This window comes from Leucoraja erinacea, chromosome 22, assembly GCF_028641065.1.
Source record: "Leucoraja erinacea ecotype New England chromosome 22, Leri_hhj_1, whole genome shotgun sequence".
In the NCBI taxonomy this organism is placed as follows: Eukaryota; Metazoa; Chordata; class Chondrichthyes; order Rajiformes; family Rajidae; genus Leucoraja; species Leucoraja erinaceus.
Genome location: NC_073398.1, coordinates 36,310,946 through 36,332,347, shown reverse-complemented (window position 1 = coordinate 36,332,347; position 21,402 = coordinate 36,310,946). Strand labels below are relative to the sequence as shown.

The window sequence follows — 21,402 nt, the reverse complement described above, 5'->3', positions numbered from 1 at the left end:
TGCCCATACTAGCCAACAGTGCTGGCTCGAAGGGCCGAATGACCTGCTCTTGCACCTATTTTTTCTGTTTCTATGTTCCTACCTGACATGCGTGACCTTCCCATTGCAGATCCCATTTTACACCCACAAGGAGACTGCTCAGACATCATCAGCTCATCGTTGGAAAGCCCAGATCCTGATGACTAGAGTACCTGCAACAGCAACACTGATCATTCACCGTAGGGGGTGGGGGGTCCTGATATTTCTACTATGGTGCTGCCTTCAAACTAACCTGCAAAACGTTGAGAAACCTAAAAGAATCATTGTCATTTGATTTCAATTTTCTGTGGTGCAGATTAACTAAATGTGACATTGTGCTACGGAATACATTCATTAAATACAACCCCCTTCCCCCTTATTATGTTATCAAAGATTAACAGATAGGATTATTTATTTGAACTGTTTGTGAAATGGAAGTTATTTTTTTTACCGGATGAACTAAGTTTCACCATTAAAACTGTTTGTAAGTTTCTAGTTTAGGGATCTTCAGCTTAAAGTAATTTTGTACAAACTCTATCCCCAAAAGCTTTGAACCACATCACCCCTTGTTTAATAACAAGGAACTGCAGATGCCGCTTTGTACCACAGAAAGGCTCAGAGTGCTGGAGTAACTCCGCGGGTCAGGCAGCATCTCTGGAGAAAATGGATACAGAGACAATAGGTACAGGAGTAGGCCATTCGGCCCTTCGAGCCAGCATCACCATTCAATGTGATCATCCACAATCAGTACCCCATTCCTGCCTTCTCCCCATATTCCGTGATTCCACTAGCCCTAAGAGCTATATCTAACTTTTTTGAATGCATCTTGTGAATCAGCCTCCACTGCCTTCTGAGGCAGAGAATTCCACAGATTCACAACACTGTGTGAAAAAGTTTTTCCTCATCACAGTTCTAAATGGCCTACCTCTTATTTTTTAAACAGTGGCCCTTGGTTCTGGACTCCCCTAACATTCCTGCATCTTGCATGTCCAATCCCTTAATAATTTTATGTTTCTATAAGATCCCCTCTCATCCTTCTAAATTCCAGTGAATACAAGCCCAGTCTCTCCATTCTTTCATCATATGACAGTCCCGCCAACCCGGGAATTGACCTTGTGAACCTACGCTGCACTCCCTCAATAACAAGAATGACCTTCCTCAAATTAGGTGACATTTCAGAGTGATGGAGTAACTCATGCGGGTCGGGCAGCACTTCTGGAGAATGTGGACAGGTGACGTTTTGGGTCTGAAGAAGGGTCCTGATCAGAAACGCCACCTATCCATGTTCTCCACAGATGCTGCCTGACCCGCTGAGTTACTCCAGCACTCTGTGAAACGTCACCTATCCATGTTCTCCACAGATGCTGCCTGACCCGCTGAGTTATTCCAGCACTCTGTGAAACGTCACCTATCCATGTTCTCCACAGATGCTGCCTGACCCGCTGAGTTATTCCAGCACTCTGGGTCTTTCTTACCCATTGTTTCGATGGAGTGCACACACATTCATACCTCCTGTTGCCACTCTGTAGGATGTTAGAATGTCCCTCTATGTCTAACGAGTCAGATAAAAACAATATTCTGGTTCTGCCGCTCACAATAAATAGCAAACACAGAAAGGTAAAATTACAGACAAAACTACCCAAAGCAAACTGCACTACAGCAATGATAAATTTGATAAAATACTTAATTTCACAAACCCTCCACCAATTACCCTCAATAGTATTCACCTTATTTTTTAATGCACAAATGAACAGAAAGCATAATGCAAGTTCAATGTATATAAATTATTTTATTACTATTTATTCTTTAAAACAAAGTAAATGCTTTCTACAGTTGTGTTCTGCAGTACCAGTTCAGTCTTGGTTTGGCTGTGACTTCATTGTATAAACTCCATAGAGTTAAGTGGTTCCATGGTGCAATCATTTCCTTACTTAAAAGACAAAATAAACATTGGTCTTGCAGTATTCTTATTTCCATCTTGTTATATACTTTGTAAAAACTCATCATGGTCCGTCAAGTGCTTTGATTCAATAAAAGAGGGGGTGGAAATAATGCTGCTCATACAAAAAGAGAACGTGTTCATCTCAAAACGTTGGCAAAGTCTGGAATGTTTAGTGCAAAAAGGTTTAAAATGTACTTCAGCAAGTGTTTGTGCCCTTTGCCCCAGCCGGCATCATGTGCGGAGAGCTGGCTCCAAGTCCGGTTGGTGTTGCCGCTGGTGAATCTGCCTCCACCGAGGCCGTACGTGGCGACACGGACAGGCAGGTCAGACAGTGTGGACCAGTGTCCGTGACGCTCCACCTGCAAGCGCTCATACACAGGGTGCTCTCCCTCGCTGGCGAATGGTGGCTCTCATTTCCCCACATCATGGAAGTACAAGTTGGCACATATACACAACAGGAGGATGCAAAACAGGTTGTAGTAGATCAGGTTGCGGAATTTGGGCTCCAGATCTCCTTGGCGATACCAGCAGATCTGAAAAAATATTACGTCGGTGCAGCGTGAAAGAAGGTTCCTGGCATTAGAAAAATAGGTGTAGGAGGAGGCCATTCAGCCCTTTGAGCTAGCACCGCAATTCAATGTGATCATGACTGATCATCTAAAATCAGTAGCCCGTTCCTGCCTTCTCCCCATATCCCTTGATTCCGTTAGCCCCAAGAGCTAAATCAAACTCTCTCTTGAAAACATCCAGTGAATCGGCCTCCACTGCCTTCTGTGGCAGAGAATTCCACAGATTCACCACGCTCTGGGTGGAAATGTTTTACCTCATCTCAGTCCTAAATGGCCGACCCCTTATTCTTAAACTGTGTGGATGGCAGGCAGTCAAGGACCAACAGAACCATTGCAGATGGGCATAGAGTGGATGTGAAGAGGATGCTTCCACTAGTGGAAGAGTCTAGGACCAGAGGTCACAGCCTCAGAATTAAAGGACGCTCTTTTAGAAAGGCGAGGAGGAACTTCTTTAGGCAGAGGGCAGTTAATCTGTGGAATTCATTGCCACAGAAGGTTGTGGAGGCCAAGTCAGTGGATATTTTTTAAGGCAGAGATAGACAAATTCTTGATTAGAACATGTGTCACTGGTTATGGGAAGAAGACAAGAGAATGGGGTTGAGAGGGAGAGATAGATCCTGTGGATTGGAGGGTAGCTAATGTTATCCCACTTTTTAAGAAAGGCGGGAGAGAGAAAACAGAATTATAGACCAGTTAGCCCGACATCGGTGGTGGGGAAGATGCTGGAGTCAATTATAAAAGATAAGATAGCCGAACATTTGGATAGCAGTAACAGGATCGGTCCGAGTCAGCATGGATTTACAAAGGGGAAATCATGCTTGACTAATCTCTGGAATTTTTTTAGGATGAAACAAGTAAAATGAACAAGTAGTGTATCTGGACTTTCAGAAAGCATTTGATAAGGTCCCACACAGATCAGTGGGCAAAATTAGGGCACATGGTGTTGGGGGTAGGGTGCTGACATGGATAGAAAATTGGTCGGCAGACAGGAAATAAAGAGTAGGGATTAACGGGTCCCTTTCAGAATGGCAGGCAGTGACTAGTGGGGTACCGCAAGGCTCGGTGCTGGAACCGCAGCTATTTATAATATACATCAATGATTTAGATGTAGGAATTAAAAGTAACATTAGCAATTTGCAGATGACACAAAGCTGGATGGCAGTGTGAACTGTGAAGAGGGTTGGGTGAGTGGGCAAATGCATGGCAGATGCAGTATAATGTGGATAAATGTGAGGTTATCCACTTTGGTGGCAAGAACAGGACGGCAGATTATTACCTGAATGGTGTCAGGTTAGGAAAGGGGAAGTACAACAAGACCTGGGTGTCCTTGTACATCAGTCACTGAAAGTATGCATGCAGGTACAGCAGGCAGTAAAGAAAGCTAATGGCATGTTGGCCTTCATAACAAGAGGAGTTGAGTATGAAGGTGGAATCTCATGTAGATTGGGTGGTAAAGAATTTTGGTGTGCTGGCCTTTATAAATCAGAGCATTGAGTATAGAAGTTGGGATGTAATGTTAAAATTGCACAAGGCATTGGTGAGGCCAATTCTGGAGTATGGTGTACAATTCTGGTCGCAAAATTATAGGAAAGATGTCAACAAAATAGGGAGAGTACAGAGGAGATTTACTAGAATGTTGCCTGGGTTTCAGCAACTAAGCTACAGGGAAAGGTTGAACAAGATGGGTCTTTATTCTTTGGAGCGCAGAAGGTTAAGGGGGGACTTGATAGAGGTCTTTAAAATGATGAGAGGGATAGACAGAGTTGACGGATAAGCTTTTTCCATTGAGAGTAGGGAAGATTCAAACATGAGGGCATGATTTGAGAATTAAGAGACAGAAGTTTAGGGGCAACATGAGGGGGGACTTCTTTACTCAGAGAGTGGTAGCTGTGTGGAATGAGCTTCCAGAGAATGTGGTGAAAGCAGGTTTGTTTGTATCATTTAAAAATAAATTGGATAGGTATATGGACAGGGAAGGAATGGAGGGTTATGGTCTGAGTGCAGGTAGATGGGACTAGGTGAGAGTAAGTGTTTGGCACAGACTAGAAGGGCCGAGATGGCCCCGATGTTGCATGTGGCCCCTGGTTCTGGACTCACTCAACATTGGGAACATGTTTACTGCATCTAGCCCGTCCAATCCTTTAATGATTTTATATGTTTCTATAAGATCCCCTCTCATCGTTATTTCCTGTGAATACAAGCCAGTCGCTCCATTCTTTCATCCAATGACAGTCCCGCCATCCCAGGAATTAACCCGGGTAACCTATGCTGCACTCCCTCAATAGCAAGAATAAGGGATAGGCAATTTAGAACTGAGATGAGGAAAAACATTTTCACCCAGAGAGTTGTGAATTTGTGGAATTCTCTGCCTCAGAAGGCAGTGGAGGCCAATTCACTGGATGCATTCAAAAGAGAGATAGAGCTCTTAACAATAGCGGAATCAAGGGATATGGGGGAGTTGGCAGGAACGGGTTTTTTTGTGGATGATCAGCCATGACCACATTGAATGTCGTTGCTGGCTTGAAGGGCCAAATGGCCTACTCCTGCACCTATTGTCTACGTTTCTATGTAAGGTAATTAACTTAGAAACCTGTACATCTTTGAAGTGTGGGTGAAAACCGACGCGGTCACGGGGAGAACGTAGACAGCATCCGTAGTCAGGATGGAACCTGGGTCTCCGGCGCTGTGAGGCCGCAACTCTACCGCTGTGCCACCCACATTTGAGTACAGAACACATATTTCTCCCTCCTGTAGACACAAAATGCTGGAGTAACACAGTGGTACAGGCAGCTTCTCTGGAGAGAAGGAATGGGTGAGGTTTCGGGTCAAGACCCTTCTCCAGACACGCTACCTGTCCCGCTGAGTTACTCCAGCATTTTGTGTCTACCTTTGATTTAAACCAGCGTCTGCAGTTCCTTCCTGCACATCTTCTCCTTCCTGTTAATAATTAACACCAGTTCTGGGAAGGTTTCATATTCACCATCCACAGGAGTGACTAATGACCACACAAAGCAGATCACGAGATGTCAATACTTACAAGAACAGCAATTGACGTGCAACTCAGTACGATGCAGACAGCAAAGAAAATATTCAGCGGCTTAGGAGGTAATTGAGGGAAAACAAATGCACTAATGATCGTTACCTATGGGATGAAATTAGAAAGAAAACAGTAAGATGGATGAGACAAGGATTGATGCTGAGATTAGTACTTTCAACACAACACCGTGCCCTCTGGCAATCGATTCCCCTACTCTGGGCAGGAGATTCTGTGCTTCTACCCAATCCATTCCTCTCAAGGTTTTACGATGCGATACGATAGAACTTTATTTATCCCAGGAGGGAAGTTAATCTACCAACAGTCATAAAATACAAGATACATGAACTTAGTGACGAGTGAAAAGGATTGGGGATGTCAAAGATTGAGGGGGGGGGGGGGGGGGGGGGGAAATCAGTCTACCCCACAGAAGGGGGAGGAGGTGTACAGTTTGATAGCCACAGGGAAGAAGGATCTCCTGTGGTGTTCTGTGCTGCATCTTGGTGGAACTAGTCTGTTGCTGAAGGTGCTCCTCGGGTTGACCAGTGTGTCACGGAGGGGGTGTGAGCTGTATTGTCCAGGGTGTTCTGCAGTTTGAGGAGCATCCTCCCCTCCAAGACCACATGCCGTGAATCAAACTCCGCCCCCAGGATGGAGCCAGCCTTCCTGACGAGCTCATACACAAATGTACAGGAGGATTAACTACGCTAAAGTAATTCCACTGTACTTGGGTACACATGATTAAAGTACCAGTGAACCATTGGAACACACTGAGAAGCCATTGCTGATTCTAATTACAAACAGCCCAAGATTCCAGCCCTTGATACTTACTAATAGCAACAGTGAAGTGAGGACACCAACTACAATGTTGATGATTCGATCCTGAAAGAGGAAAAAAAAAGATCAATTAAAATCTCAAAGGTAGACAAAAATGCTGGAGAAACTCAGCGGGTGAGGCAGCATCTATGGAGCGAAGGAAATAGGCAATGTTTCGGGTCGAGACCCTTCTTCAGACTGATGCGAGGGTGGAGGGGGCAGGTAGTCCCTACTTTCTCCTCCCCTTCTCAGCTCTCCCTCAGCCCACTGTCTCCTCCTCTTCCTTTCTCCTTCCTGGATCTCAGTGGGCCGAAGTGCCCGTTTCTGGGCTGTATCTCTGAAGTCACTTATTTGCCAATGGTGTTTAATTCTCATGTGTACCATCAATTACTTTCTTACTTGCTGCAGCTTTATTGGTACATTTATGCAAGACACACAAATAAATATACAATCAATAATATACCGGTTGACTTTAGACTGGAGACGGACCAGTTTCCGTGCTGCATCTCAAGTCTAAAGTCAACGGATTTATTATTGATTGTCTATTTATTTGTGTGTTTTGTATAAATGTACCTATAAAGCTGCAGCAAGTAACAATACTGGATACAGCTCGGAAACAGGCCCTTCGGCCCACCGAGTCCACACCGACCTGCGATCCCAATACACCAGCACTATCCTACACACTAGGTACAATTTACAAATTTTACTGAAGCCAATTAACCAACAAACCTGCACGTCTTTGCAGTGTGGGAGGAAGCCGAAGCACCCGGAGAAAACCCACGCAGGTCACGGGGAGAACGTACAAATTCTGTCGAGTCAGGGTTGATCCCGGGTCTCTGGCATGGTGAGGCAGCAACTCTACCGCTGCGCCACCGTGTCACCCTATAACTTTGAGTGCAGCATTCTGTACTGTTGGAATGTAGGCCTAATAGATAACTAAATGAACACTAGGTTACAAAAAGCTAGTCGAGATCGTACAGCATCATGAATACAATAATCAACGTTCAGATTGACATTTAAGGTTAGATTACATCCAGGTTTTGGCATTTAACTGTAATGATGTTATTCACTCCAGAATCACAGGTTTTTATTAGATTTGCATTGCTTCTTATCACTGCACATTGTAAGGAACTGAACCTTAAACCTCAGCAGTATAAACATTGACTTCTCCAATTTCAGGTAGTCCCTGCTTTCTGCCCCCCTTCCCCGCCCCCCCCCCACCCCCTGTCTCCGCCTCTTCCTTTCTTCTTCCCCCCCCCCCCCCCCCCACATCAGCCTGAAGAAGACAAAAATGCTGGAGAAACTCAGCGGGTGAGGCAGCATCTATGGAGCGAGGGAATAGGCGACATTTCGGATCGAGCCATGGAGAGCATCTATGGAACGAAGGAATAGGTGACGTTTCGGGTCTCGACCCAGAACGTCGCCTATTCCTTCGCTCCATAGATGCTGCCTCACCCGCTGAGTTTCTCCAGAATTTTTGTCTACTGCACATTGCAATGTCATTCCACCAACAGAAGATGTGCAACTTCAGAGTTGAAACGTTGAGAGCAAGAGTAGAGAGAGATGGAGAGCATAATGACTGATTGCATCACAGCCTTGATCAGCAACTCAAAGCCTCACGAACAAAGGATCTGCTTCCAAGATACCACCCAACCCAGGCGACTATGTGCGTGCTGGCCACAGAAGCAGATCTTCACTCACATATTACAAATGCTCCACACCCTTACATCTTTACCCTTACAGCAGCATTTCTTACTTTAACTGATCTTCTTAAACTCCTCTCCATACTCTGTTAATGGTTCGATTGTAATCATGTATTGTCTTTCCGCTGACTGGTTAGCACGCAACAAAAGCTTTTCACTGTACCTCGATACACGTGACAATAAGCGACACTAAGGATTACAGAGTGGGAGACGCATCACGGTTCTACTTGGCTGTTCTTTCATATATCCTGTACAATGCTATGGATCAATTCACCTTGTAATATTATTTGTGTAGAAAGGAACTGCAGATGCTGGAGTAACTCAGTGGGACAGGCAACGTCTCTAGAGAGGGGAATGGGAGACGTTTCAGTTGAGACGTCTGAAGAAGGATCTCAACACGAAATGTAACCCATTCCTTCTCTCCAGAGATCTTGCCTGTCGCACTGAATTACCCCAACATTTTGTGTCTAGCTTTGATATATTATTTATGTTTAGTCTGCCGACTACCTTTTAATTTTTAATGGATAATTTTGTATGAATGTTTTAAAGTTTCCATTTATCCTGAATCTGAATATCCTTTGACAGCACATAATGGTTAATTGCTTTTATTTTTAATTGAAGCTTGTTTTTCTCAGTAGCAGGGAGCACCACCCAACCAATCTAATGGTGTAGGAAGGAACAGAAGATGCTGGTTTACACCAAAGATAGATACAAAAGGCTGGAGTAACACAGCGGGACAGACAGCATCTCTGGAGATCCTTCGCTCCAGAGATGCTGCCTGTCCCGCTGAGTTACTCCAGCTTTTTTTGTCTACCAATGTACTGGTGTTACAAATCCTTGTTCCACAAAGCTTGGCAGCTCTTGTAATAATGATCACACATCCGGTGCTATAGGGAAAAATAACTCAGCCCTATCCTGTTGTAATACATCTGTATTCGGAATTCCCAGTCAATCAGTACCTTCCGGTTGCTAGAATTCACAAAAAATACATTACATGGTTCTATCTGGAGTTTTTGTACATTGGAGATGCAATTTATTTAAAGTTAGTTACAATAATGGTTATCAAGTCTACTTGGCCATTCAAGTCTACTCCGCCATTCAATCGTGTCTGATCAATCTCTTCCTCCCAACCCCATTCTCCTGCCTTCTCTCCATAACCCAACATCGTACTAATGAATCCTACAACCTATCAATCTCCGCCTTATTAAATACCCAATGACCTGGCCTCCACAGCCTTCTCAGTGGTTGATACTCAGTGCAAAATCAAAGTCCACAGATCCTCTGATCCCTTCCCACCCAAACCCAGTTGCATTCCCCTACAACTGCAGATGTAACACCTGCGCCTTTACCTGCTCCCTCACCTCCATTCAGGGACTCCGACAGTCCTTGCAGGCGAGATGGAGGTTCATGTCAGGCAGCATCTCTGGAGAAAACAGGTGACGTTTTGGGTCAGAACTCACCTCAGACTGGAAGTCTGAAGAAGGGTCCCGACCCGAAGCGTCACCTATCCATGTTCTCCACAGACGCTGCCTGACCCGCTGAGTTACTCCAGCACTGTGAAAAGTCACCTATCCATGTTCTCCACAGATGCTGCACCCGCTAAGTTACTCCGGCACTCTGTGAAACGTCACCTATCCATGTTCTCCACAGATGCTGCCTGACCCACCGAGTTACTCCAGCACTCTGTGAAACGTCACCTATCCATGTTCTCCGCAGATGCTGCCTGACCCGCTGAATTACTCCAGCACTGTGACAATTTCTGTAAACCAACATCTGCAGTTCCTTGTTTCTACATATTACAAGATAACAATTATATACTCCTATTATACTAGTCGTTGTTAAATATAACTATAAAGTTTGAGTGTGTGCTTTCACAATCTAAAAATAATTTGCATTGAAAATGTAGTCAACTCCCTGAAGATGCAAAACAAGTTTGTGAACCTTAGTTTAAGAATTATTACCCCCCATGCACCTGGAAATAGAAATGTACAAAAATAGCAATGGGAGAAAACGTAAGCAGGTCACGGGGAAAACGTACAAACTCCACACAAACAGCACCCAGTCAGGATCGATCATGGGTCTCTGGCGCTGTGAAGCAGCAACTCTACCGCTGCATCACCGTGCCGCCCCAGATGTTATCAGGCAACCGAACCATCCTCTCACCAACTAGAGAGCAGTCCTGACCTCCCATCTACCTCATTGGAGACCCTCAGCCTATCTTTAATCGGACTTTACCTTGCACTAAACGTTATTCCCTTTATCGTGTATTACTGTGGATGGCTTGAATGTTATCAAGTATTGTCTTTCCGCTGACTGGTTAGCACGCAACAAAAGCTTTTCGCTGCACCTCGGTACAAGTGTCAATAAACGGAACTAATGTGCACAGGGATACTTCTGATAACCCGTCAACTTTCACCTTTATTATGTCAATTATTAATTTTAAACACTTCAATTATTTTAATTCAAACTAAAAACAGGCACGGTGGCACAGCGGTAGAGTTGCTGCCTCACAGCGCCAGGTACCCAGGTTCGATCCTGACTACGGGTGCTGTCTGTACAGAGTTTGTATGTTCTCCCTGTGACCTGCGTGGGTTTTTTCCCGGTTACTCCAGTTTCCTCTCGCACTCCAAAGACTTGAGTTTGCAGGTTAATTGGCTTTGGTTAAAAAAAAAAGTAAATTGTCCCTAGTGTGTAGGATAGTGCTGGTTGGCGGAGATTGCTGGTCGGCACAGACTCGGTTGGGGTGAAGGGCCTATTTTTGCTCTGTATCTCCAAACTAAAGTAACAAAATAAAGAAATGCAAGAGTCCTCTGGGCTCCAGTGACTCAGCTGAAACTAAATAAAAAAAATTGGCCAGCTTTCAAACGGCTGTGTGGAATGAGAAGATTTGAGATGGCAGTGGTAACTTGTACACGCCCTTACCCTCGCTGACGTCTCTCCAAACAAGGGCCGGTTGTCCTGTACACTAGTCCCGTATGACCTCGTGGCAAAGTCATCCATGGCAACTTTGGGCGGTGGTACACACTCATGCAGACGGTAATCTCACCAGCACTCCTTAGCCTTATCCCAAGCACATTGTGGAAACTGTATCTGCTTGAAGACATCGGACAGCTAGCGCTTCACGGGTTAGCTTTCTTCTTGGTTCTCATGGTGAACGACTCTGAGAAGTAAAAATCGAGACAGTTAGAACGAGCGAACCCTGCTGCTGCCGACTAGTCACAAGAAACAGAGTATCCACTGCACAAATGGACAGCGCATACGAGTACACTCCACTAAAGTAACCAAAACATCACATTATCAAATAAACCAGTCTGCTCCTTGCACAGATGCATTGTTATACGAGAACAAAACTCCTCATTAAGAACGACACAAGGCAAATAAGCTGCAATTAACTAATTAGCTTCACAACAAAAAGACATGTTCTAAAATGATTTTGTTTCCCTTTCCACTGAATCTCCGTCTGAAGAAGGGTTTCGATCCAAAACGTCACCTATCCATGTTCTCCACAGATGCTGCCTGACCCGCTGAGTTACTCCAGCACTCTGTGAAACGTCACCTATCCATGTTCTCCACAGATGCTGCCTGACCCACTGAGTTACTCCAGCACTCTGTGAAACGTCACCTCTCCATGTTCTCCACAGATGCTGCCTGACCCGCTGAGTTACTCCAGCACTCTGTATCTATCTTTGACATGAACTGCCATCTTTTTAAATTTCCCTCCTCCTCTTCTCTCCATATCTGACCCCCTTTTGTCACCTGTTCACCTCCAGCCTTTCACTTACTCCACCCATCTGCCCATCCCCCCCCCCCCCCATATCCACCTATCACTCGCCAGGGTTTGTCCCACCGCCACCTCTCTCTCTCTCTCCCCCAGGTTTCTCCCCCCTCCCCACTCCAGCAGTCTGAAGGGTCCCGACCCAAAACGTCATCTGTCCGTTCCCTCCACAGATCTGCCTGACCCGTTGAGTTCCTCCAGCACTTTGCGCTTTGATTGTGGCACAGAAGCAGGAGCTTTGTGTGTAATTCAGTTCCACTCATCTCCAAAGGTGAAAAAGTCCTGTCTCCACTACCCTCTAAAACTCAGCCCTACCCTAAACCCATGCCCTCTGGTTTCACACCCCACTGCTGTGGAGAAGGGTGTTTTGCTGAAAGTAAGCGTGCAGGTACAACAGGCAGTGAAGAAAGGATTTAAATTTAGGAGCAAAGAGGTCCTACTGCAGTTGTACAGGCCCCTTGTGAGACTGTACCTGGAGTATTGTGTGCAATTTAGGTCTCTTAGTTTGAGGAAGGACATTATTGCCATTGAGGGAGTGCAGCGTAGGTTCACCAGGTTAATTCCCGGGATGAAAGAATGGAGCGACTGGATTGTATTCACTGCAATTTGGAAGAATGAGAGGGGATCTTATAGAAACTTAAAATGCTTCAAGGATTGGACAGGCTAAATGCAGGAAAAATGTTCCCAATGTTGGGGGAGTCCAGAACCAGGGGTCACAGTTTAAGAATAAGGAGTAGGCCATTTAGGACTGAGATGAGGATACATTTTTTCACCCAGAGAGTTGTGAATCTGTGGGATTCTCTGCCACAGAAGGCAGTGGAGGCCAATTCACTGGATGTTTAAGAGAGAGTTAGATATAGCGCTAAGGGCTAACGGAATCAAGGGATATGGGGAAAAGGCAGGAACAGGGATCTGATTTTGGATGATCAGCCATGATCATATTGAATGGCGGTGCTGGCTCGATGAGTCGAATGGCCTCCTCCCGCACCTATTTTCTATGTTTCTTTGTTTGCCATCTACCCCTCATTGTGCATACGTCCTCCTGGGGAGGAGGAGAATGAGGGGTGATCTTGTAGATGTGCATAAGTTCATGGGGAATAGAGAGGGTGAACACACAGTCTCTTGCCCAAAGTCAGGGAATCGAGAACCAAAGGCCTTTCGTTTAAGGTGAGGGGGAAAAGATATAATATGAACCAGAGGGTGTATGGAACGAGTTCCCAGCAGAGGTAGTTGAAGCAGGTATGATCACAATCTTTAAAGGGCATTTGGACATGGATGTGGACAGGACAGGTTTGGAGGGATATGGGCCAAACGCAGGTAGGTGGGACTGGTGTAGCTGGGACATGTTGGTTGGTGTGGGCAAGTTGGGCCGAAGGGCCTGTTTCTACACTGTATCATTCTATAACTATGAATCACAGTGCCTGCATCAATACATGCTGTAGCCTCTCCAAAAAATGCAATCACATTAGTCGGATTGTGTCTCCCCCTAACAAAGCCATACTGACTGTTTGAAATTAATCCCGGTCTGATTAATCCCAATCAGAGGCCGATCTGATCGTTAGCAGTGGCTTTAGCCTGTGGTTCGCTAGCTTATCCCTACTGCCTTTCTTGAAGAAATAGCCCGGGTGGCGAGTAAATTCCTTCCATGCCCCTGGTCAACCTTGTCCTTGATAAAGTTGTGTGTACAAAGAAACTAAAGATGCTGGATCACACCAAAGATAGACAGTGCCGGAGTAAGTCAGCATCTCTAAAGGTCAGGCAAAGCTCCATGTTCTCCACAGATGCTACCTGACCCACTGAGTTACTCCAGCACTCTGTAAAACGTCACCTATCCATGTTCTCCACAGATGCTGCCTGAACCGCTGAGTTACTCCAGCATTCTGTGAAACGTCACCCATCCATGTTCTCCACAGATGCTGCCTGACCCCCTGAGTTACTCATGCACTCTGAAACATCACCTATCCATGTTCTGCACAGATGCTGCCTGACCCGCTGAGTTACTCCAGCACTCTGTGAAACGTCACCTATCCATGTTCTCCACAGATGCTGCCTGACCCACTGAGTTACTCCAGCACTCTGTGAAACGTCACCTATCCATGTTCTCCACAGATGCTGCCTGATCCGCTGAGTTACTCCAGCACAGTGTCTATCGTCGATGATATAGCGACCATTCGCACAATCCCCATACCCCTCTCGATTCAGCCCCTAAATTCTCTCTCGTGTCACATAATCAGTTTATGAAAAGTACATATAGATTGTGTCTGTTTTTTGTTGCTGCCATCTGTTTCCTTTACATTTCCTGTGTTTTAAACATAAATCACACAAAACCGGAAAGCGAAAAAGGTTCTTACAAAAGCAGAAGTTACACGATTGGGTGGTGGGTGTTTTGGACGTGGGGGTTTCTTGGAGCTGTAGTTGGCTTCCTCGCTGTGATGGCTGAACTATGCTACCTAGAACAGGCTGCTGTTTCATCTTCTTCACCAAATCATTAAGTTCTAGGAGTAGAATTAGACCATTCGGTCCATCAAGTCTACTCCGCCATTCAATCATGGCCGATCTATCTTCCCCTCTGAACCACATTCTCCGGCCTTCTCCCCATAATCCCTAACACCTGTACCAATCAAGAATCTATCTATCTACCTTTATTTAGTTTAGAAATACAGCGCTGAAGTAAGCCCTTCGGCCCACCGAGTCCGCACCAACCAGCGATCCCCGTACACTAACACTATCCTACACACATTAGGGACAATTTACATTCATACCAAAGTCAATTAACCTGCAAAAGTGCACGTCTTTGGAGTGTGGGAGGAAACCGAAGATGTCGGAGAAAACCCACAGGTCACAGGGGAGAAGGTACAACTCCGTACAGACAGCACCCGTAGTCAGGATGGAACCCGGGTCTCTGGTGCTGTGAGGCAGCAGCTCTACCGCTGCCGCCCTATCTATGCTGTAAAAATATCCTGGTGGTTATTCCTTTGCACGGTTGCTATCCCCAACCCTTGCCGTTTACAACCATGTGAGGGAAGAGGAGAAAGACTGAGAGCTGGCTGGCTCGTTCTGAGTTGATGCAAGCAGCTAACTCCCATCCATCTGAGCCACAGACCCCCAATAAATAATTGTGAAAGGCAAATCAACTCCTGCTCTTTTGCAGCGTTTTAAATCAAACGTGCAGCGGTTGAAACCACAGGCCATCAATATGTTCACTCCACAAACACATCTATTACGTTACTTCCTGCCATGAAACTCTCTGCTGTTGTCAGCTGAAACAATGGGGTCATGGTGAGAGAATAGTAAAGCATGGAGATGGAAAACGATTCTACAGGAGAGCACACTTCACACTTCTGGGATAATGTGGCTCACACATTTTAAAATAACCGTGCTTCTAAATTCAGCTAAATAATGTGGCTGCAAAACAATAGGACACGGGCGGCCCAGTGCCACAGCGGGCCGCCGTGTGTGTGTGTGTGTGTGTGTGTGTGTGTGTGTGTGTGTGTGTGTGTGTGTGTGTGTGTGTGTGTGTGTGTGTGCTCCAAGTGACTGTGTGGGTAGGGAGTGGATGAGCAAGTGGGATAACATAGAACTAGTGTGAACGGGTGACTCGGTGGGTTTTAGTTTAGTTTACAGATACAGCGCGGAATTCAGTCTGTCTGATTCAGTCTGAAGAAGGGTTCAGACCCAAAACAACTCAGCCTGTCCCACTGAGTTACTCCAGCTTTTTGTGTCTTTCATAGGAATGATTAATCAGCACTGCCTTGTAGGAGGCAATTGAAAATGGGTAACTTTAATGCTTAAGCCATTAATAAAAATAAAATTCTACGCGAGGTGGTCTTATAGAGGTGTATAAGATCATGTGGGGAATAAGGAGTGAAAATGCACAGTCTTTTACCAAGAGTAGGGAAGTCAAGAACCAGACATGGGTTTAAATTGAGAGTGGAAAGATTTAATAGGATGTGGTCATAGGAACCTGTTGGGGTGGGGTGTAGATGGAATGAGTTGCCAGAACAGGTTGTTGAGCAGGTACTATAACAACAATTAAAGGAAATTTAGACTAGTACATGCATAGGACAGGTATGGCCCAAATTGCAGGCAGGTGGGACTAGTGTAGATGGGGCATGTTGGTCAGCGTGGACAAGTTGGGTGACGGGTCTGTTTCCACTCTGTATGACTATGACCAGGCTAAGTGCTAATGATGAGGGGAGGTTAAACTAAGTGCTCTGTACGACTGAGATAGCGCAGGCTGTAGCCCATCCACATCAAAGCCATTTGCAGTGTTGTTAGTCTCCAGTGAACAGTCATTGCACAATCTCCACGTTTGATGATTTCCGAATAAACAAATAGCTCAGCTCAACATCAAACTCTGCAGCCAGCATTTGAATATTTGATATATATGCAAAGATACACAAAACAACCTCTTGTCCAAACTCAGCGGGTCAGGCAGCATCTGTGGAGAACATGGATAGGTGACATTTCACAGAGTGCTGGAGTAACTCAGCGGGTCAGGCAGCATCTGTGGAGAACATGGATAGGTGACGGTTCAGGGCGGGACCCTTCTTCAGACTGATTCTCCTCTCATCCACACAGACAGTGTATTCAGAACCCTAGTTTTTCCAATTCCATGTTCCGGAGTACAGCAAGTCTAGAGTTTAGAGATACAGCATGGGAACTGACCCTTCGGCCCACTGGATCTTGTACCAACCAGTGATCCCACACACACTAACACTATCCATCCTACTAACCAGCAGGAAATTTCAATAAACTTTCTTTGACCCAAAATATTCTCTCTCGTTTGTCCTGCAAGTACCTCCAGAACTCCCTGCTGTTATTTTGCATTTCAATCATCTGCAATAATTTGCTGTTGTACTAAAGCACATCTCAGTCAGAGAGGAGTCTATGCCCAATCATTGAACTCCTGGAATTTGCAACCTACTCATACATACATCTCCTTGTATCCTTTGAAAGACCTTTGTTAACCAGTAGTGTTACTATTAACCATCACTGTTTCTGCAGGAGTCTCCACACATCTGCCAACTTCTACCTGTATTAAATGCTTCCCAATTAGGGTTAGGGTTAGCAGATACAGCACGAAAACAGGCCCTTCGGCCCATGGAATCCGCACCGACCAGCAATCCCCACTAGGGACAATTTACACTTATACCAAGTAAACAAACACAAGCCAATTATCCTACACGTCTTTGGAGTGTGGTTGGAAACCAAAGATCTCAGAGAAAACTCACGCGGTGAATGTAAAAACAGGCAGCACCCGTATTCAGGATTAAAGCCGGGTCTCTGGCGTTGCAAGCACTGCAAGGCAGCAACTTTACCGGTGCACCACCGTTCTGCCCCAACGATGGGTGGAGTAGGTGACAAGGGCTGGAGGTGAACAGAAGACAAAAGGGCGTCAGATAACAAATGGAATGGAATACTTTATTGTCACGTGACTAGGCACGGTGAGATTCTTTGCTGGGGTGGGGCAGTGCAAGAAATGAGAGGCCTAAATTGTACAGGAAACATAAACAAGCTGCTGGAGTAACTCAGCATATCAAGCAGCAGCTATGGTGGGGGAACAGTCTATGTTTTTGATCAAAACACTGCATCAGGTTAACTGAATCTGAATTGTATAATGTTTCTTTACACTTCATTCCCATGGAGTCCAGAGTCAGTCTGATAATTCAACACTCCACAGCAAAGATGTGGTGTCCAGAACCATTAGGTGTGGTCCAGTCATGTAGTATAACGCCCTCTTACTTTAGTCATTTGGACAAGAGTACAAAGAGTGGTGGGTGTATGGAGCGACCTTCCGGAGGAGGTAGTTGAGGCAGGGACTATCACAATATTTAAGAAACATTGAGGCAGGTACATAGAAAGGACAGGTTTAAAGGGCTATGGGCCAAACTCAGGCAGGTGGGGCTAGTGTAGATGGGGCATGTTGGTCGGAGGGCCTGTTTCCCTGTTGTGTGACTGACTTAGAAACAAAATCATCGTGCGAACCTATTCATCCGTGACAATGTTATACACCAGCATCAAAGAGAGACATCTACTAGTGCGGCACAGCGTAGAGTTGCTGTGACCGCATGGGTTTTCTCCAGGTGCTCTAATTTCCTCCCACACTCCAAAGACACGCAGGTTTGTAGGTTCATTGGTTTCGATAAAGTTGTAAATCACCCCTAATTTGTAGGGATGGTGCTTGGGTACGGGGTGATCGCTGGTCGACACGGACGCGGTTGACCGAAGTGCCGGTTTCCTCGCTGTATCTCTAAAGTCTAATGAATCATAAAATGGAAGCACAAGACACTGCAGATACTGGAGTCCTGAGCAAAACACACAGCGTTTAAGGAACTCAGAAGGTCAGCCAGCTTCTGTGGAGGGAATGGACAGATAAATTGGCAATTCGGGACGCTTCTTCAAGCCGATGAGGTAGAGGCAAGAAGGCTGCTAGAAAGCAGTGAGTAGAAGCAGTGGAGGGCAACAGCGAGTGATAACTCACCCAGATCCACCGATCACTAGCTTCAGCCCCAGCCCCTTTTCCACCAGCCATCTCACTTCTACCTCATCAGTCTGAAGAAGGGTCCCAACACAAAATGTCATCTGTCCATTCCCTCCACAAATGCTGCCTGACCCACTGGGTTCATCCACAGACAGACAAAAATAAGACACAAGCAAAAAAATGACCATTGTGCTTACGCCACGTAAGCATAACAAAACTAATGGCGATATCTGTAAATTATCAACCACATATTGAAGATCACATGATGGACTTTGAGTTGTGCATGGGACAGGAGTAGAACACACTCCCCACCATTGTAGATGTAGCCCAGTCCATCACGCAGACCACACTCCCCACCATTGTAGATGTAGCCCAGTCCATCACACACACCACACTCCCCACCATTGACTCCATCTACACTTCACGCTGCCTCAGGAAAGCAGCCAACATAATCAAAGATTTGTCCCACCCCGGTCATTCCTTCTTATTCCTGCTATTAGTTTGGTATCATAGAATGAAAGTGTGGAAACAGGCCCTGTGGCCCAACTTGCCCATACCGGCCAACATGTCCCTGCTACACTAGTCCCACCTGCCCGTGTTTGGTCCATATCCCTCCAAACCTGTAAGCTCAGTTAAAAAGTACCCATTTAAAACACACAAAGTCAGTTACTGTTCACAAACAGTGTACTGAGACTTAAACACTGTCATAGCCATACGGCCCAACTCGTCGATGCTGACCTAAGCTAGTCCCACCAGTCAGAGCACCACCAGACTCAGGAACAGCTTCTTCCCCTCTGTTATCAGGCTTCTGAACAGTCCTTCCATAAGCTAGGGTACTGTCCGATTCACCTCTACCCCATTGCGGACATTGGACTTGTCTGTGGAACTGATGCACTACAATGCTGAGAACTATATTCTGCACTCTGTATCTTCCCCTTTGCTCTACCTAGACACAAAGAACCACAAATGCTGGTTTACAATCAGTCTGAAGCAGGGCCCTGACCTGAAACATTACCTATCCATGTTCTCCAGAGATGCTGCCTGACCCACTGAGTTACTCCAGCACTCTGAAACGTCACCTATCCATGTTCTCCACAGATGCTGCCTGACCCGCTGAGTTACTCCAGCACTCTGTAAAACGTCACCTATCCATGTTCTCCAGAGACGCTGCCTGACCCGCTGAGTTACTCCAGCACTCTGTAAAACGTCACCTATCCATGTTCTTCACAGATGCTGCCTGACCCGATGAGTACTCCAGCTTTTTGTGTCTATCTTCAGTTTAAACAGTCAAATTAAGTTCTTTCCTGAACACTTATTATCCGAGTCCTTTGGATAGCATGCAAAACAAAGCTTTTCACTGGACCTCAGTTCACATGACAATAATAAATGTAAACTTGCATCAGGTTGGCTTCACCACAGCCCAAGGCATAGTAGTGGTAGGCTGGCAGAAGGAATAAGGCCTATATATTTGAGGATGAAGTAGGGACCAAAGGGGGCTTCTCAAATACAGCAAGGCTAAAATAAATACCACACAACTTTCAAAACTCAAGCACTGTAACATGAAGGCATTTAGAAAAATACATTTTAACTTTTTGGGGATTAATTACAAATCCTTGCAATAACAACATATTAATTGTCCCTTCAGCAGACCAGTGTAAATGCCACGACAGGCAATAATAAAACCAAACCAGGGGCATCCTGAGAGGGGGTTGTGTGGATGCAGGTGGATTTGGGGGTGGGAAAGAAAGGGAGACCTTGAGTCTGGGGGTGGAGGGGGGGGGAGAGAGAAAGACAGTGGGTCTAGGGGAGGGGGTGAAGAGAGAGACACACATTGGGTGTGGGGTGTGGGAATGAGTTGGGGGGGAAAGATGCTAAGTCTGGTGGGAATGAGGGGATGACGGGGAGAATTGCTGGGGAGAGATTGGTGGGGTGGTGGGGGGTGGGGAGTGTGTGGTGGTGGGGGGGGGGGTGTGTGGGGGGGGGAGGGGGGGGGGGGGGGGGGGTGGTGGGGGGGGGGGGGTGGTGGTGGGGATGGGATGGGGGGGGGGGGGGGTAGGAGGAGGATAATGGAAGAATGACCCTGAGTGGTGGGATGGGAGGTATTAGCAGACCCCCTCACCTTCTATCCCTCCCTCACTGGATCCTACCCCCACCATTCCCTACTACTCAGCCCCACTCCTCCCTCCCTCCATTCTGCCTCCCCCACCCTCACCACATCCTCCCCCTCCCCTCAGCCTCTTCACTCCTCCCTCACACACCCTACACTCCACCTCCCCCACTAGATCCTGCTTCCCCTCTCACCTCCAGCCCTCATTCACTCACCCCTCCCCCCTCACTACCCCCCTCCCCCCATTACACCCCCCATTCCCACCCATCCCCTCACTCCCCCCCCCCCCTCTGTGTCCCCTCCACCTCCCGTCCCTCAGCACCCCTCCCCCCACTATCCCCTCCCTCACTACCCCCACACACATCTGTCCCCAGCAACTCACTCACTCACCCTCCCTTTCCAGTCCGCGTCTCCCCGCCCTCTCCCCACCAGCCCCCGCCCGGCGGAGCGCGCGCAAACACAAATGGCCGCCCGCTCTTAAAGGGACAGGACCAGCGCGCGCCCCCGACACACACAGGCGCGCCCCCCCCCAGGCGCGGGGAGGAGTGAGGCACGGTCTGGTCCGACCCCAGACCAACCCGACAGCCGAGGTGAGGTGAGGTGAGATGAGTTAGCCCAGCCTACCCGCTGTTGGTGGCTGTGCTGCAGTAGCAGTAGTGTCTGATGGTGAGGGGATGGGGGTATATTTGAGGGGGTGAGGAATATTTGATTTGGGGGGTGCAGGGTATATTTGAGGGGGGGGTGCAGGGTATATTTGAGGTGATGAGGTACATTTGAGGGGGTGGGGTGAGGGTATATTTGAGGGTGAGGGGAGGGTATATTTGAGGGGTGAGGGTATATTTGAGGGTGAGGTGAGGGTATATTTGAGGGTGGGGTATATTTGAGGGGGTGAGGGTATATTTGAGGGTGAGGGTATATTTGAGGGGGTGCAGGGTATATTTGAGGGGGTGCAGG

At 46.6% G+C, this 21,402-nt stretch overlaps 2 protein-coding genes across 6 annotated transcripts in view; one reads left to right on the top strand and one right to left on the bottom strand.

Annotated features, from left to right (window-relative positions):
* Positions 1-2,126, top strand: part of dmtf1 (cyclin D binding myb-like transcription factor 1) — a 29,725-nt gene extending 27,599 nt beyond the window's left edge. For all 4 annotated transcript variants that reach the window (XM_055653492.1, XM_055653491.1, XM_055653493.1 and 1 more), the window contains exon 16: positions 110-2,126. In XM_055653492.1, coding sequence (XP_055509467.1) covers positions 110-186 — 77 coding nt within the window. In that variant the 3' untranslated portion in view covers positions 187-2,126. The remainder of the gene's footprint in view (positions 1-109) is intronic.
* Positions 1,788-20,959, bottom strand: tmem243b (transmembrane protein 243, mitochondrial b). 2 transcript variants are annotated; one of them, XM_055653500.1, is made up of 5 exons: positions 20,839-20,959; positions 11,005-11,242; positions 6,395-6,445; positions 5,567-5,671; positions 1,788-2,493 (listed from the first exon to the last, which is right to left on the bottom strand). In XM_055653500.1, the coding sequence occupies exons 2-5, from the start codon at positions 11,080-11,082 to the stop codon at positions 2,371-2,373; spliced, it is 357 nt and encodes a 118-aa protein (XP_055509475.1). In that variant the 5' UTR covers positions 11,083-11,242; positions 20,839-20,959; the 3' UTR covers positions 1,788-2,370. The 2 variants fall into 2 exon arrangements, with proteins under 2 accessions (XP_055509475.1, XP_055509476.1); XM_055653501.1 differs by lacking the exon at positions 20,839-20,959 and adding an exon at positions 17,092-17,198.
* Between the last annotated feature and the right edge of the window lie 443 nt (positions 20,960-21,402).